General features: G+C 38.9%; 1 protein-coding gene across 1 annotated transcript in view; it reads left to right on the top strand.

The window, feature by feature from the left end:
- The window catches only part of SHC3 (SHC (Src homology 2 domain containing) transforming protein 3), a 460,599-nt gene that overhangs the window by 404,826 nt on the left and 36,982 nt on the right, over positions 1-18,791 (top strand). The window contains exon 11 of the mRNA XM_006872582.1: positions 14,335-14,630. Coding sequence (XP_006872644.1) covers positions 14,335-14,630 — 296 coding nt within the window. The remainder of the gene's footprint in view (positions 1-14,334; positions 14,631-18,791) is intronic.

Here is an 18,791-nt window from a genome sequence, read left to right as displayed (position 1 = left end):
ATGTGCTGATATGGTCATCTGCTTTTGCTTTTTGAACATGTCTAGTGTTTATCTGTGTCACTAATACTTAATTGAGTATGTGTTTGGTAATTTTTTATGCTTTCTGATTGCTTCCAGAAAAGTGTGATCAGGATGTGGGCTTTCTTTTTCATTCTTCTTATTGCTTATCTCAGAGTAACTTTCACAGGTGTTGCCTGTTTCCCTGATATATGGCAGCTGGTATTGGTTTTTGCCTGGGTTTTGGTGTTTTATAAAGTGTGATTGCAGCTTGGCTATTTGGCAGCAGTTGCTGATTCTTCTCGTGTAATATAGGGAGACACAGAGTCCTCCAAAAGCAACAGGGAGGCTACATAACAGCCAAACAACTCCAGTCAGGTAAAAAACAAAAACAAAATCAAAAACAAAAATGAGAGAAAGATGAAAAAGAAAAAAAAAAAAAACATGAGAAAATAATGCAGCACCAACAAAAGAAGCAAGACTGAATACAGCAGTCTCTAATCACAGAAAATGGAGAGGAGAGAGGGAAGACAAAAAGGGGGGGGGGGGAAAAGCTGTAGCTTAATATAAGTATGTATTTGATGTCCTAAGTTCCTGGCTTCAAAGCTATCCGAGAGACTTTGCCTTTAAACTCTCTTTCAGTCACTTCTGCCCTCCTCTCCTTGTTGCTGTTAAATGCTGTGAGTCAATTCCTACCCATAGTGACCCTGTATAGGATTTCCGAGGAGCAGCTGGTGATCTTGAACCACCGACCCTGCAGTTCAAAAGGCTTTGCAGTCTGGTGCATTAACCCACAGCGCCACACCAGGACTCCTCTCCTACCTGTGATAAAAAACAGACTTAAAGGGGGACAGATCAGCGCCTCAGCTTGGGCTGAGTGTCTGTGTGGATTCCTGGGAGAAGAAACCACCAGCGGTGAGGGTGGGGGGTGGCCACTTGGCTCAGGCTCTCCCTCTATTCACCAGAATGGAGGTGGGCAAACAGTGAGCATACCAATTACCTGATACCAAAGAAAAAAATAAAATCAGAACAACATAAAGCTGACAAAGTCTATTGTGTACCTTTTTCCCAAGGTTCCCATGGCATTTTTCTGTGGCCCTTTTTTCGTCTTGCCACCTGGTCTCGCCCAGGATGTGGGATCAGGCCTCCGAGCCCAGCCCAGCAGATTCAAAAGTACACGATTTTTTACTCCAGCTCCAAACTCCGCAAGTTATAAACCTTCAAACCTTTAATATATTCCTATCTCTGTGGGTCAGAGTTTTGGAGCTCTGTCTTGGTTCTTTTTTGCCTGGTATTCTGTGTTATTGCTGATGGTGACCTTCACTACACCTCCACCTTAGCTGCCATCAAGCCCCGCCCTCATGGGTTTTCTTTTTATTTATTTATTTTTATTGCTGTTAATTTAATGTTTACTGCATCTTTCTGATTTTCCTTTTTTATTTTGATGTGAAGTTGTATTAATTTTCTTTGACTTTAGCCTATTATTTATTAATTTCTTCCCCAGTTTAAAACCATCTGTTGTATCTTGAAATCTACTTGTCTTCCTTGCCATTTGGAAATTCTGTATCTACACTATTACCTCTTTTGACTTTGTAGTTGTCTTATTTATAAACGGATATCTCTGAATTCATGTTTTCGGTCTTGTAGGTTTGTTTTATATTGGATACCTATATATCTGAATTAAGTTCTGGGTGGCGTTGTCGGGTATGTTAATCTTAGGTTGTAGTCTGTTGTTTCTTCTCAGTCCAAAGAAGTTCCAATAATATTACAAATAATACAAAGAAATATTATTTGTAAAGTTCATCTGTTTATTATAAATTTCTTTAATTTCGTTTTATCTGAAAATGTCCTAATTTCACTGTCATATTTGAGGGAAAATTTTGTTGGGTATATGATTCCTGGTGGTAATTTTCTTTCAGAGAATTGCCTTCTTGCATACGTGGTTTCTGCTGAGAAATCAGAGTGTAGTCTCATTGTTTCTCCTTTGTAGGCAACTTTTAATTTTTGCTGAACTGCTCTCAGGATTCTTTCCTTATCTTTGATTTTGGAGAGTTTGATTATGATATGTCTTGGTGATTTTCTTCTGGAGTCTATCCTGCTTGTTTTTTATTCTGCTTTACTCATTTCTAGAATCTTAGCATTAATAATCTGAATTTCTTTGTCCAGGTTTTGTGTTGTCTTCAATCCTTCATTTTGTCTGTTTGTTCCTGTGGTGTTTCTTGAATTCTTTCAAAGTAGTTTTTGCTCTGTTCTCCTTGAATTCTCTAGTCTTTCGCTAAATATTATGCTTTTGAATTATTTTTCTGGTATTCCCAGTGCCTTTTCTTTCTCAGAAACATTTTCTTGACTCTACATTGTGGTCACTTGCTTGAGTCACTCTGTCTTTTTCCTTCACGTGAACTGAAATTTTCTATGAGACATTATGGTGTAATTTTATTTATATTTAATTGATCATTTATGTTGAAGTATTTTTAGGCACTCACCAACTTCATTCTGGTGTGTGTGACTAGAGAATGGAAGCATATACATAGTTCTCCATTCACCATTCATGTAGTTCAGTATAGACTGGGTTTGGCTGGTATTGACTGATGTATATTGTTTATAAAGTGTTATAGGAGTTGGTATTGGCTTTTGCCTGGTGGGTGGGGTCACAGAAGGTACAGTTGTTCCTGGGATGTATGGGCATCATTGCTGTTCCTTGTCAGGTGGGGCAAGAAGAGAAAACACACACACCCAAGAGGGCAAAAAACAAAAAAACCCCCAAAAAACACCCCCCCAAAAAACCAAGCAAGCAGTAGAGAATAAAGAATGAAAAAGAGGAGGGAGTACTTGATGGCAGACTAGGCAGAAAGGCTGTGAAGACCTTCTTCAACAAAATCATGGAAAATCAGATGCTACAGATTCAGAGTATGCTCTCAGAACTCTGAACTTCAGATAAAGGAATAAACAAATGGATTGAGTGTTTAGTGGCAGTAAGATTTAGAACAGAAGCAAGAAAGGAGGTGTGTCCTGCCATAAACATTTTGAATGTGAATGAGTACGTAGAAGAACAAGAGAGTACTTCCATTACAGAAACCTACCAGCAATTTGCAGAGACAAAGATGCAAATACTTTTCCCCCCTTCTTATCTTTTGCTCTTTCTACCCATTTTCTCTCTGGTGACTAGAGGTGAGACCTGTACAAGTAAACATAGCCAGGGAAGTTTCTGAGCAGTGAGAAGGTCTTGTGCCATGTGGAAGGTTCTGTGCAATGCTGATTGTTGAGCACAGAATTGAAGGAGGAGGAGATAACTGAAAGAGTCTGCACTAGGAGTCTTTTCCAAATTGGGTCTGGCCAGCCATGGGCTTGTTCTCTCTTGGAGAGACAGCTGGACAGACTTGAGGGAAGGGGGAAAAAAAGCTTGTGTTACATCAGAGGAGCTTTTTTCTCAGGTGGCACTGAAGGCAAGAATCCATTGTTGTTGTTAATTGCTGTCAAGTTGATTCCAACTCATAGTGACCTTGTATAGGATTTGGCATTAAATAATTACTCTTATTTTCCAACAGTTAAAAAAAAACCTTTCTTCCCTTTTCCAGTTTTATTGTTTTTATATTTTTTTCCTGTTTTTTTTTTTTTTTTTCAATTGTGAATTGAGTGATAGTTTACATGGGAGAACATCAGCTTTACATTCATCCTATTGTATTTTGTTTTATTGCAATGATTATAATCCCCTCCAGGCATCATCATATCATTCAACAGCATTTGTTTTTTGCTTTGGATGTACACCAAAGCACTCAGGATTATATAACCATTCAAACAACCAAAAGGTATACCCCACAAGCATGCCCCCCACTGTCAGCACACAGCCCCTCTCCCTCCCTGAATCCAGAGTTCCCAGCCACTCCATCTCTCAGTGTCATTGTCTCTGCCTCCATCTCTGGTGTCACTGCTTCTTTGAAAAGGGCCCCACACTCTACTCTTCTCCCTTGATGGTCCCAGGGTCCTCCGTTGTGGATTGCAAGATCAACCACTCCCATCCTTTTGTTACAAAGCATCTATCTTTACATTTACATCACTCACAGTCAGTTCTGATAGCAATTCTTCTCTACTGAACCACAAGAGTCTTATCCCCATCTCCTTTCACCAGCCCCATCCAGACAGGTTGGAAACCACTCAGTGGAGATTCTATCTTCCCCCAAACCCTCTGAAACAAGGTTCCCTCTTGAAAGCTTGTAAGCCAGTCACTTCTTGCCTTTGTAGCCCCCTCATTTTGGGTAGCCAATGTCTAAGTTGCCCATCCCTGTAAACCCTGTGTACTGAGGGGGTGGGAATGATCCTCACTGTAAAGATTCGTTCTCTTTTTTGAGCTACTACATCCATAAGTAAAGGTCAAGTTCATCATACTGTACCAGATTACTATTTTTTTCCTTTTATTTCTTCCTCTAGTCGAGTTCTGATCATCCAGCCATTGAAGCCAGGTCAAATGGTTACTATCTGCAAGCATGGTTGTTTTTGTGCATCTCCCCTCACTTCATATCAGCTGGATGCTTCACTCTCCACTCTACTCCTCTGTGGCCATGTCCCTGGGCCCTTTCTTGGGTTTTTATGACTTTCATTTTTAGTCTTGTTTCTTGGCCCCACTTCTATCTTTTAGGAGCTGTTTCTCTTCTTTTCTCACCCAACAAGAGACAGCAAGTGAGGGCATGCAGCCACGTGGCAATTGCACCCTCTAAAACCTTACCAATGGAGTAAAAGCCAACACCAGTTGCTATACACCAGAGTAATGTCTACTATCAATGCCTATTACAAACATTCTGAATTGAGCTGTACAAACGGTGAACAGAGAAACCCATTTCCTAATCATACCTACCAGGTCATTGAAGAGTGCTTAACAATACACCAAATACAGTCATCTAATTAATACAAAGACACCAACACCACAATGCCTAAAAAGCAGCAGAAAGTTTCTGCTCATGTGCAGAAACAAGACAGAGTAGCTCAAATAAACGACCAAGAGGAAGAACCAGAAATTGCATTGGAGGAAGAAGAGGCTTTAGAATTACTCGCAAAAGTATTCAGGAGAATAATATTGAAGTCCATTCAAATGTTCCACAGAAAGGTCAAGGAAAATAAGGAAGAAGTCAGATAAGTGCTACAGGAAAAATCAAACAAAATAGATATAGCATTGGATACAATACTAAACCTACAAAATAGTTTCCATATGTTTAGTACTGAAATATCAGAAATGAGCAATACACTGAAAAGGCAAAGGAATACAATTGATTTGATGGAACTCAGAATTAGTGAGCTTGAAGATAACTCTCTTAATACTGGAACCAGACAAGGATGTCAGTTATCACCACTCCTATTCAGTATTATCTTGGAAGTTTTAGCCAAAGCTGTAAGGCACAAAAGGGAAATTAAATGCATCCAAATTGGCAAAGAAGTAAAACCTCTCTATTTTCAGATGCTATGATTCTATACATAGGAATTCCCAAAGACTCAGCAAAAAAATTATTGGAACACATTGGAAGATTCAGCAAAGTGGCAGAGTATAAAAATAACATACAAAATTCAGTTGGATTCATTTATACTTATAAAGACATCTCTGAAAAGGAAATTATGAAAACAATAACATTTACACTAGTCACCCAAAGGATGAAATATTTAGCTATAAATCTAACCAAAGAAGCAAAAGACATAGACCAAGAAAACTACAATCACTATTACAAGAAACCAAAAGAGATTTACAAAAATGGAAGAATATACCATGCTCATGAATAGAAAGACTTAACATTGTGAAAATGTCAATACCAGCCAAAGCTATCTACAGATATAACACAATTCCAATCCAGATTTCAACAACATTCTTGAAAGAGATGGAAAAAATGATCACAAAATTTATGTAGAAGAGAGATTTCAGATAAGCAAAGCACTGCTTAAGAAGAACAAAGTTGTAGTTCCCTCATTCCTGATTTCATAATTTACTACACTGCCACAGTGGTCAAAACAGCCTGGTATTGGTACAATGGAAGATATATAGATCATTGGAACAGAACTGAGAACCTAGAAGTAAGTCCATCCACACACAGTCAACTGATATTTGACTGTGGGGCCAAAGTACATTGGATGGGGAAGACATAGTCTCTTAAACAAATTGTTCTGGCAAAACTGGAAATCTTTTTGCAAAAGAATGAAACAAGACTCACACCTACAAAAATTAACTCAATATGTGTTGAAGACATACATGCAAATTCCAGAATTATAAAGATCATCAATGAAAAAAGGGAAAAATGTATACATGTAAACTGTATACATGTGGCATACATAGACTATCAAATATTGCAAAGATCACACAAACAATAGAAGACAAAATAGATGACTGGGACATACAAAAACTTAGAAACTTATGTGCATCAAAGGATTTCACCAAAAGAGTTAAAAAAGAAGTCCACATCGTTCAGCAAACTACTGTGAACCCGGGTGGAGACCTGGTCGGCCAGTAGCGAGGCAACATCTGGGGACTCATGGGCTCAGAGTCAATGACACAGCCACAGAGGTCTAGAGTGGAGAGCTGGGCGGCCAGCCAATAAAAAGAGGCCAGACAGATGTAAGAACACCCACACTTGCAGATGATACCCATTTGATCGGACTTCAATAACTGGATAAACAGAGCTCAACCCTAAGAGGAAAGAAGAGGAAAAAAAAAAGAAAGAAAGAAAGAAAGCATCATCTGATACAATTCAATAAACAGGACTTACAACTATGAATGCAGTAGCTCAAAAAAGGAAACAAACTCCTTTTTTCCCACCCCCTTCACACAAAGGGTAGACAGGGATGGGCAACTTGGACATTGGCTACCCAAAATGGGGCGAGGCATACAAAAGCAAGACGTGACTGGCTTACAAGCTTTCAAGAGGGAACCTAGATCCAAAGGGCGTGGAGGAAGGTAGAGTCTCCAGTGAATAGTGTCCAGCATGTCCAGGAAGGGCTGATGAAACGAAATATAGATGGGTCTCTTGTGATGCAATGGTGAATAATTGTTATCAGGACTGATTGTGAGGGTTGGAAATCTGAAGATGGACATTTTGTAGCAAAGAGGGGAGTGGTTAACTTATCAGTCTAGGAGCAGAGGACCCTGGGACAATCGATGGAGAAGAGCGAAGAGTGGAATCCTACCCATAGAGGCAGTGAGGCCTGAGATGGAGGCAGGGAAGATGACGTCAAGAGATGGTGGGGCTAGGGACTCGGAATCAGGAGATGGAAAGGGGCTGAGGACTGTGTGTGTGTGTGTGTGTGTGTGTATGTGTGTGTGTGCAGGCTTACAGGGTATACCCTTTGGTTGGGTGAGGATGCATGGACGGGAGGGTAACTATGCCAATGAAATGATGGATGATGGAATGAGTGTAAAGCTGATATTCTCCCATGTAGACTATCACACAATTCACAATAAAACTTAAAAAAAAAAGCCCATTGAATACAACCTGAAAAAAAAAACAAAAAAGAAGTCCACAGATAGGGAAAAATTATTTGCAACGGTATATCAGACAAGGGACTTATCTCTAAAATTTATAGGAAACTACAACACCTCTACGAGAAAAAGACAAATAATCCAATTAAAAAATGGGCATATGACATTAACTGACACTTCACTAAAGAAGACATTCAGGCAGTCAAGAAACATGAAGATCATGGTTAAGTTAAGTTCACGATCCTTAACCACTGTTGTTGCTCAGTACCATTAAGTCAGTTCCAACTCATAGCGACCCTCTATAGGATTTCTGAGGAGCAGCTGGTGAATTTAAACTGACAATCTTGTGGTTCAACCTGACCTTGAGGTCTAGTGCCTATCCTATGGCATCACACCAGAAGGAAATCAAAACAAAAATGAGATATTATTTCACACTAGCATTAACAGTGAAGTTCAATAAAGCAGAGGTCAACAAATATTGATGAGGGTATGGAGAATCTGGGATCCCCCCCCCCACACACACACACATTGCTGGTGGGACTGTAAAATGGTTCACTCTGGAAAATGGTATGGTGCTTCCACAGAACATTGGAAATAGAAATACCTTCTGATCCAGCAATTCCTCTACTTGATATATATCCACAAGAAATACAAGCCAGAACATGAGTAGATACATACAGATCAATGTTCATTGTGGCTCTATTTACAATAGTAAAAATATGGAGACAGCCCAAGTTGGTACATATACACAACAGAATAATATGCTACCTTGAAAAATAACGAAGCTGCAAAACACCTCATAACATGGATGAACCTTGAGGACATAATGCTGAATGAAATTAGTCAGTCACAAAAGGACAAATATTACATAAAACTGTATTGTAAAAGCTTAAGAAAATATTTCCATACTAAAAGAAAAACTCTTTGATGGTTATCAGGGATAGAAAGGAGGGGACAGTAATTCTCAGGTTAGGGGGTAGACCATGATAACTCTGGTAATAGGGAGGGCAACATACAAGGAGAGGGAAGGAACCCACAAGAAGGGGGAGTAGATAAACAAGGAAGATAGGGGAAGACTTGGGGTGGTATGCATGTACTAACTGGGATAGAGGTAAATAGTCATGTATATACAATGTTGGAAAAACAGAGCTCTGTGATGCAGGGATTGAGACATAGTCTGAATGGGCAAAGGAGGAGAAATAATGTTAAGGTGCTTGACTATCTTATGGATATTGGATTCTCATGCCTACTATTATAAAACAGACATTTAAATGTGTTAGGAATATTGGGAAATATGATTAGAGGAAACTTGTAAGCTCATCTTCAGCCTATAACAGATTGCATTAGCTCAAAGGGGAATTAGAATTTGCCCAGGGATATAGACTTCATGTTAAACCTTTGAGGAGTATGGGATCTTAGGTGAAATCCTTAGCTCCACTCATAACCTTTTGAAGTGGGACATTCCCACCTGAAAAGGCATGCAGACCAACCTGGAATGGGTAGAAGAACAGAATATACTTCTTGAAAGAAAGACCAGCAGGAAAAAAAGCAGATTGTTTGGCTGTTAGAATATCAAGCAAGCTGTTTGTCTTGGAGCCATCAAGACAATAAAAGTCAGCCCATTAGGGTAATCCCTTTTCCAAGAGTAAAACTCAAAAGGAATACTCGAACAGACTTGTATACTTGCTGGTGACTGTCCTGGTCTACTTGTGAGTGGAAGTCGGGGAAAATGCAGCGATGAAGACTTGGGCTGAGTTTGACTATATGGACACCTTTTGTCCTTGAATGAGAGAGAGATGAGGAAGAGCTGACTGATTTGAAGTTTAGGGAGATGTGTGATCTCCTGAGCTCATGGACTGATCCAGCCACTGGGGGCTATAGTTGAGAGTGGAGTGGCCAGCTGGTCTGAAGTGGGAGGGTGGCATAGGAAGATCTCCCAAACTTGCAGATAGTACCCATATGATCTAACTTGGATGGCTAGCTGACCAAAACTCAACCAGATAAAGATAAAGTAGTTTGATACAGGGAGCAAGCATAAGTAGCTACAATTTGATAAACTGAACCTTTCCTTATGGATGTAGTCGCTCAAATTCCAACAGAAAGAGAAGAATTCTTCATATCAAGGATCAAGCTTGACTCCTCAGTACACTGGGTCAGTAAGGGCAGGCAACTTAGACATTGGCTATCAAAAGTGGGGGGCTAAAAAGGTACAAAGTAGCTGACTTACAAGATTTCATGAGAGTATTTAGTTTCAGAACAAAACTGGTAAGGTAAAATCCCCACTGAATGGTTTTACTCTGTTCCAGATGGGTCTGGTGAAAGCAGATGGAGGATGATGGGTATAGGATTTTATGATTTAATTGTGAGTAATTGTTATCAGGACTAATTGTGATTGTCACAACTGTAATTGTAGAAGATGTGTAACTAAAAGAGGGGAGTAGTTACTCTTTCAGTTCAGAAACAGAGGACCCTAGGGTCATCAAGAGAGAAGAGCATGAGTAGAGCATGAGATCTGACCCATAGAAGCAGTGACAACAGAGACAGTGGCAGAGACATAAAGATCCATGGAATGAGAAAGGTTGTGTACCTTTGGGCAGGAGGCTGGCTTGAAAAATGTGTCCTTTGGACATTTAAATGAGTAGATATTTTCTGTTTTGTATGTATACATCAAAAAACAAAAAAGGTATAGAGGTACATACTGTTAACTGATAGTACATGCAGGGGATTGTAATCATTGCAATATAACAAAATATGATTTATTAAATATAAAACGGATGATCTACCCTGTAAACTTTCACTCAATTCACAATAATAAGTAAAAAAGAATAAAAGAAATCACAACATGTAGCAGCAATAAAAAATGGATACAACAAAAACCAGAAAAGTTGGATAGGAAAACAAATCTACAGAAAAGAAAAATACGAGAGAAAACAAACAGAAAGAAAAAAGCACTACATACAATTAATGAGAGGGAAGAAAAATATAAAAAGAAACTTAATAGTACAGAAAAATCAGCAACAAAAATTAAGCAAGGGGAAAATAGAAAGAGAAGAAAAGAAAGAGGAAAGATTTAAAACAACAACAACAACAACAACAACAAAAACCAAGGGGAGAGAAAGATAAGACTAAGGAGGAGAAGGAATAAATAAAACAAAAACAGTGAAAGGAAAGGTGCCAGACTCAGAAAGGAGAAATCTCTGGGAGGCTTCTGCCAGCCAAGGAGCTCACTTGTTGGGAAGGGAGGGAATGAGACAGTGGGTCTCCTGGCCGTAGGTGTAGTTTTCATAGGCTTAACTGTTGTCTGTGTTCAGGGTACCCTATTATAATTAGTTTGTGCAGGCTCCAAAGTCACTGGGATTAGTGCCTTTCAAGCCCAGACCAGGAGGCAATCTGTGATGAGACAACCAGTTACAATATTTCCAGCTACTCCAGGTCTGGTCAGGACCAGCTATGCAGGTCTGGAGCAGGGCTCACTTGAATCTAGGCACTAGGAGTGGTGCAGTTAGTACCGAATTCACAGTGATGTGGCTCTCTATTGCATGGCTCACAGCAGCAAGATTCATGACTGCACAGCTCTGACCTTGCATGAGATCAAGAGCTAAGCTGGGGGTGAATGACGGTGCTGACTGGCCATGCCTCTGGTCACCAGAGGAATATGGGGAATGAGAAAGAATTAACAAGTCTCTCACTGTGGTCACCAGTATACATCTGCATCTCCAAGTCACACACCAAAATTCAAGATGGCCTTACCACATCTGATCAGCCAACACAGTTCACTTGTCTGCCTCTCTTTTTCGCTGTGCCTGTTCAGCATCTTCTTCTAGTAAGCATTCATTCCACTTCTCTCTCTTCCTCTGACACTCAGGGCTACAGAACTATCATCTGCATCTGTTTCATTTGGTCTTCCGTATCTTTGCTGTAGTGGATCTGTGTATCATGTTTGCCTCATCCACCATCTTGCTCAAATCCACTACTCTACTTATTGGAGATGCATAGGAAAAAAACACACACAAAAAACCCCAGACTAAATCTCTACTCTCATAGAGCTTAAAGAAACAACTAAATATGTAGTTCTAAGCAATGATAAATGCTGGGTTGAAATATGAAAAAAGATGAGGAGAGCAAGCTAGTTTTTGATAGTATTATAGGGTGATGATTGCCATGGACCCTTCATTTGGAATATACATTTGGAAAATTTGCTAATTCTTGAACTGACTAATTCAAGTGGAAATTATCATTAAAGAATAATGAAAGGGCTTCCCAAATGCACAAAAAGTCTAAAAAATTCTAATAAAAAAAATCCCTTTTGAATTTTACAAGGAGAAAGGGAGGGAAAGGAGACATACATTAATGAGTTTATTTAATTTTTACAGCACTCCTAAAGGTAGATTATATTATTTCTAATGGTGGTGGGGAGCCATGGAGTCGATTTTGACTCATAGCAATACTGTATAGGGTTTCAGAGGCTGTACATCTTTACAGAAGCAGAGAGTCTTATCTGTCTCCCACAGGGTACCTGGAGGACTCAAACTGCTGATTGTGCATTTAGCAGTCCAACGCATAACCCACTACACTACCAGGACTTCTCAGATAATATTATTATTGTTAGTTTATTTTACAGAGAAGAAAACAAAATCCTAGATGTTAAATAATTTTGCAGCTTGTAAAATGGCAGAACGGGTTTGGCTGAGTCTAGACTTGTGGGTTCAACATTTGATAATCATTGTGTTTCATGTGTGTGAGGAAAGAAAGTTAAGCGCTTCTGTGTTTTGCCACCATTGTGCTAACAAAACATGATTTTTCCAGCTTTGTTAGTTTCTGAGACAGATTCAATACTCTTTTTGATTTACAAAAATCATTAGAGGGAGAAAACATGTAGTATAAAAATTCTCAGAAGCACCTTGAAGATGAGTTAAGTAATTTATTAAAAAATATGAAGGCAAGAGGTTTGAAACAACTCTCCCAGGGATGCAGAGCAAAGTGGTGGCTTTCCAAGTCTTTCAGGTTTTTACAATATCTCTCAACTGTAATTCAGTAGTTTTATGTATGGTCAGGCAATTTTTAATGTTTAAATTAGTAACTTACCAGTGACTCCTGGCCTCAGAATTTAGGAAAGTTAGATTGGACTAGTGCTTTATATGGGGAAAAAAACAAGGAGAAGAGCCCTTTTTCTACTCTTGCTTTCAAAACTAGAGAAGGGGAGACAGAAAGCAGCAAAGAGCCTTGAGTAGCTGGTACCTATTGAGAAGCATGAAAATAGAAGTAAAGCCAGTACTCTGTCTTGTCTATCCTGAACCTCTAGAACTGAATAGTAATGGTCGTTATGGAGAAATGTGCTTATGGTACTGATAGTGATGGTACTGATGTTGAGGGTGGTGTTGATGGAGATCATAGCAATGAGAGTAATTGTTGTAATGATGATGATGATAAAGATGAATGTGAGGAAGATGGTGGTAATAGTAATGTTGATAGTGGTGACTGTGCTTCTGGTGGTGGGGTGGTGGTGATGATAATGCTGTTATTGATCATTCTGGTAGTAATAGTGGTGATGATAATCACAGTGATGATGTTGGTGTAGAAACAATATAATACAAATTTTCAACTAGTCAGAGTAATCTGGGGAAAAAGCAGAAAATAAGAAAATTCTCAGACATTTTTTAACCAATAGCTTTAATCTCTCCCTCTCTCCAAATCTGTGAATATTATAACGGAAGTCAAAACAGCCTATTTTTCATTTCATTTGTTTACCTTACTTTGCTTCCTCTATAAACATTTAACAAACTGGTCTTATTTTACATCACTTATTGAGTACTTAAAGAATAAAAATTGTATCCAAGGAACAGTGTAGGGCTATGTTGTTGTTGTTGTTAAGTGCCGTTGAGTCAGTTCTGACCCATAGCGACCCTGTATAGGGTTTCCAAGGAGCAGCTAGTGAGCTTGAACCACTGATGTTGCAGTTCAAACAACTTTGCAGTCTGATGCATTAGCCCACAGCACCACACCAGGGCTACAGATACATAATAATCCCCAGGAAAACACAGTTTCTGCTCTTTTAGGAATTTCATTGTACTGGATGGGCAGTGTTTTAATCATAACACCTTAAATTTATATAGCACCGCATGCCCTTTCTCAGAGTGCTTTTGTACAAATTTCATTGTTAGAAAAGTCAACATTGAGATTTAACTAAACATGCCTGGCTCCTTATTTGGGCTCTGGTGTTTGTTGCTGTGGAACAGACTTACATTTTTCACTGATACATTGCTACAAGAAGAGTGTTCTGAAGGAGATGAAGTCAAATTTGGTCTCAGACACTCACACAGGGAACTTTTCCCACAGGGAAACAAGTGAAAGTCAAGGGAAAGTAGAGTTCCTAGCCTAGGAATAAGTCACATAACAAACTGTCAGCAAATGTTACTTATATTTTCATAATTTGCCTATGCAAAGATTTAAAAATAAACATTTGGTGGCTTGGACTTAGATTTTTGCCTTAAATAAAAATATTTCAGCTTATCTTTTGGGGGGAATATTTCCTCTTAGTATTTACAGGTTTTTATTTCAAAGAACAGATATTTTAAGAGGTGATCTAATGTTCCAAGGAAATTAGGTAGCATGATCTCTTGGTTTAGGCAATGTGCAAAAGTGAACTCATTCCTACTAGCTAGACACAAGGTGTGCTTAAATGCTTGGCATGAGTCCTAGCTATTTTGTACAAGTAAATCCACTGAAAAGAGTCATGCCAAAATTTTGGCTGTGCTATTTCTCTCTCTCTCTCTCTCTCTCTTTTTTTGGGTAGAAGTTGCCTTTGAATTTTCACCTCTGACATTGAATGTTGTTACCATTTGCTCTTCTGGGATTGATTTGATGCTGGCTAATTTTGTTGTTGACAGAACCTTTTGAAGATGCTCTCAAGAACCAGTCTCTAGGACACATATTGAGCAAGGCAGCCTCCATAGAATGCATCAGCCCTGTCTCCCCCAGAGCCCCGGATGCCAAGATGATGGAAGAACTAAAGGCAGAGCCATGGTACCAAGGAGAGATGAGCAGAAAGGAGGCAGAAGGGCTGTTGAAAAAGGATGGAGACTTCTTGGTCAGGAAAAGCAGCACGAACACCGGTTCCTTTGTCCTCACAGGAATGCACAATGGTCAGGCGAAACACCTACTGCTGGTGGATCCTGAAGGCATGGTGAGTATTGTGGGGCTGGATGGCCTCTTTTAAGTAAGCTTAAACCTATTTCTTAAATTTCCCTGCTGCCACAACTTCCCTTCCTGTATCTACATATACTTGCAGAAAGGTCTTCTAACCTGGATCCCAGAGACAGAAGGACTTACGCTCTCAGACCAAAAAAAGGCAATCGGGGGAAATTCCCATGTTAGTTGTTAAACATGGACAAAAATCATGACACTAGATGATTTTCATGCCCTTTAAAAAAATACAAAAAGTGAGAATGTTTTTCTTCCAAATGCATTTATAGTAGACAAGGAAGTAAAAACCTCCTAGGTTTTTGGTATGTATCTCTAGAAGCTGAATTAATGAGGCTTTCATTTTCAGATGGTAGAATGTGATGAAGCAGAAAACAAATTCCCTGTCAATTAGCCTCTTGTTTTCCCACTCAGAGAAGTGGCTATTTATGACAATACAGTTGTGTCCAAATAATTCTATGGGTTTTACTGACTGTTCCATCTTCCAGTCAAGAAATATGTTTGGCTTCAAATTGGTATAGTCCAAGAGTTGCTACATTTAATGAATGTGATTGGATTAATTTAAGCATTGAACAAATTCAAGAACTATTATTTAAAATCTTTTATCAAATGAAAATAAGGATATTGTTGTTTTTAAGTGCTGTCCAGTCAGTTCTGACTCATGACGACCCTGTATAGGGTTTACAAGGAGCAGCTGGCTGGTGGGTTTGAACTTCCAACTTCACAGTTAGCAGTCCAGTACACCAGGAATTAGGCTTGTTGTTATTAAGTGCCGTTAAGTTGGTTCCAATTCACAGCAACCCTGTATAGGGTTTCCAAGGAGCAGCTGGTGGGTTTGAGCTGCTGACCTTGTGGTTCACAGTCCGGTGCTGATCCTATAATGCCACACCAGGAGTCCAGGAATCAGGGTAGGATCACTTAAACGGTAGTGAAAAACATTTCTTTTCTGTTGGTGTTGTGATAAGTAGGGATGAAGCCATAGCCTTCAGTTGGACTTGAACACAGTTTAACATGTGTATGGGGGTGGGGTGGGGGTGGGAGTGGTGGGGCAGTGAGGAGATGGAGCATGATGGGGAGCATTGCCTGAAGTAATATGTTACCTAAGATGCCTAACCTGTGATGCCAGCACACCTCAGCTCTTGGCATGTTCTAAATGTCTGTTGTTTCACAGGTTTGTCCTCTTCACCATGGACAACTAGTTTCTTATGCATATCCTTCCAATCCATTCTCTTTAATTTTGTTTTGTTTTGTTTTGTTTTACATATATGTACAGATACAGAAACATGTATTTTATGTTCTGAGTTTTAGAAATATGCAATCATAACAATGTTCCAGAACTGTTATTTGGATTTCTTTCTTTCACTTGGTACATGTATTTGAGATCTTTTAAGTTGCCTTTAGTCCTGGCAGGATAAGTACCACAATGTCTACAGTTCAGAGCCATCGCCCACTTCTCAGGAACCCTATTAAGGATTGGTATGAGTCAAAACTGACTGACAGCACTTAACAACAAGTTAACTTTTGTATATTGAACCATTGCTTTAGTGGGCAGCCTGGGATTCCATCATGCACACAGTTCACTTGCTAGACTCATTAGTGAGCAGCGCCAAAGCCTCTCTAAACCCTCATGCATGTTTTTCTCTGTATCTGAGAAGAATTCTGGGTACTCAAGGATGACAGTTTTGAAATTTTTGGAATTTTGAACTAGAAATCCAGAAATTAAAAAAACCTTCATATAGTAAGGCAATTCCTCTGTAGCCATTTACCAAATTATCTTTTCTCTGCCACACTGTAATGTTCCTTCTATTAACATTAAGTTTTCTAGCACCATGGCTCTGTTTCTGGACTCCTAGTTTATTCTGTTCCTTTGCTATTATTATTTATTTCTATTATGAGTAGCATACTGTTTTACTCAATATATCTTTGAAACTGTCTTAAGGTATGGTGATGTGAGTCCTTCCTCTCCATTCTCCTTCTTTAAATTAATTTAGACATTAATTAAATTAAAATTAAACCTAGTTTATTGTGGCACTACGGGTTAATGTGCTAAACTACAAGGTTGGTTTTAACTGCAAGGTCGGTGGTTTAAGCTCACCAGCCACTCCTTGGAAACGTCTATACAGGATCGCTATGAGCTGGAACCAACTCAACGGCACTAAACAATAACAACAAAAAAGTTGTTCCCAGAACTTTACTTTCCATAAATTGTAGACTAAGTTTGTCAAGTTATAAAAATACAGATTGGGATTTTGATTGAACTTGCATTGATTTTTTTTAAGATTAATTTTGGGGAGAACTGACATTTTAAAATATTGAATCATTACATCCATGAACGTGACATAAATATCTCTTCACTTTTTAAGATCTCCTTTGAAATACTTAAATTTTTTTCCCAGAAAGATCTGTTTTCTTTGTTAGGTAATTTCCTAGAGTGTCTAATTTTGGACCCTTTTGTAAGTGGTTACTTTCCCCAAAAAAAGTATTGATATGTGGAGAAGACTACTGCTGGATTTTATACCCAGAAACTTTGCTTCTAGGACACTTACTGAGTAGTGGATTTAGTAGTTGTGCTTGAACAGTGATCATACCATTGCAAATGAAGACACCTTTGCCTTTTAACCATTGTTCTTATGTGTTATTCTTGCCCCACCATGTTGACTTGTTGTTAACGGCTGTCAGATAGATTCCTAACTCATGGGGGCCCAGTGCACAAAATAATGGGATTGTTTTGATCCATTTTCATTGACTGGTATTTAAAAGTTGACCACTAGGCTTTGCTTTCTATTTCATCTTAATCTGGAAGCTCCATGGAGATCTGTTAAGCATTATAGCCACCACTTAGATATAAGTGGTGGCTATGCATGAAGTACATTGACTGGGCATGGAAGTGTCTCCAGCATGGAAGTCAGAATTCTACCATTGAACCACCATTGTCCCCAACACCATGCTGACTAGCACCATCTTTGTGTGGTGAGCAGGAAAGGGCGCCCTTGTCTTGTTCCCAACTGGAAGGGGATATTTTTGAGGCTTTGTTCAATTAAGAATAATGCTTCTGTTAAGCTTTTGATAGATTATGTTTACCAGCCTAAAGAATTCAATCCATTAATTCAACAAATACATAGCAAATGCTTAGTAAGTCTAGGTATTTGCATCTGGCACCTGGGATACATTAGTGAACTGGTTTAAAACAGAAAAACTTTGATCTCATAAAATTTATATATACTAATTGCCTAATCATTTTGATCATATATAGGTATTAAACTTTTTCAAATGTGTTTTAAGTATCTTTTGAGATAACATAATTTCCCCCTTAAGTCCATTAAGATGGGGAATTATATGGATAGGATTCTTGAACTTGCCATGTTGGCATGAGCCCTGCTTGATGTTGACATATTTGTGAAATATATTGTTGAATTTAGGAACCTAATATTTTCTTTTGGAGGGAGTCTTTTGAATGTCGGTTCATAGTAAAATCAGTCTTATTTGTCTTTGCTGCCTTTGCTTGTACTATCTTCCACCTAGTTTGGGTATGAAAATTAAATGGTAATAATCACCTCTTGAGGTTTTCTGCTCCCATAAAGATTTTACAGTCTTGGAAATCCTATTCAGGGTCCCTATGTGTTGGAACTTACCCCACAGCACACCACCACCAAAATTAGTTGGGTTAATTCCAGAGTTACCTTGCCCTGGTGTGGTGCTGTAGGATAAGCACTGGATTGACTACTAACCTCAAGATCAGTGATTCAAACACATGAGACATTCCTTGGTAACACTCTATAGGGTTGTTATGAGTCAAAAATGACTCAACAATGCTCAACAACACCTTGTCACAGAAGTCTTCCATAACCATTGTTTTTCATTTTTTTCACTTTTTGTGAATTGAGTGAAGACTTACAGAAAAGATCAATTTTACACTCAACAAATTGTACTTCATCTCAATGATTTTATTCCCTACCAGGTAACAACAGTTACCTTGCTTTCTCCCTGTGGTTCATATTTCCATTACACCCTTCTTCCTATCCCTTTTAATTTAGCCATTATGTAAACATTTCCCTTTTGATTTTGAATGATAGACCATTCCATCATTCATAGTGAGTACGAATCGGGCTGCGAACCTTAAGGTCAGCGGTTCGAAACTACCAGC

This window comes from Chrysochloris asiatica, unplaced genomic scaffold (assembly GCF_000296735.1).
Source record: "Chrysochloris asiatica unplaced genomic scaffold, ChrAsi1.0 scaffold00205, whole genome shotgun sequence".
NCBI lineage: Eukaryota > Metazoa > Chordata > Mammalia > Afrosoricida > Chrysochloridae > Chrysochloris > Chrysochloris asiatica.
This window is presented reverse-complemented; position numbering and strand designations above follow the sequence as displayed.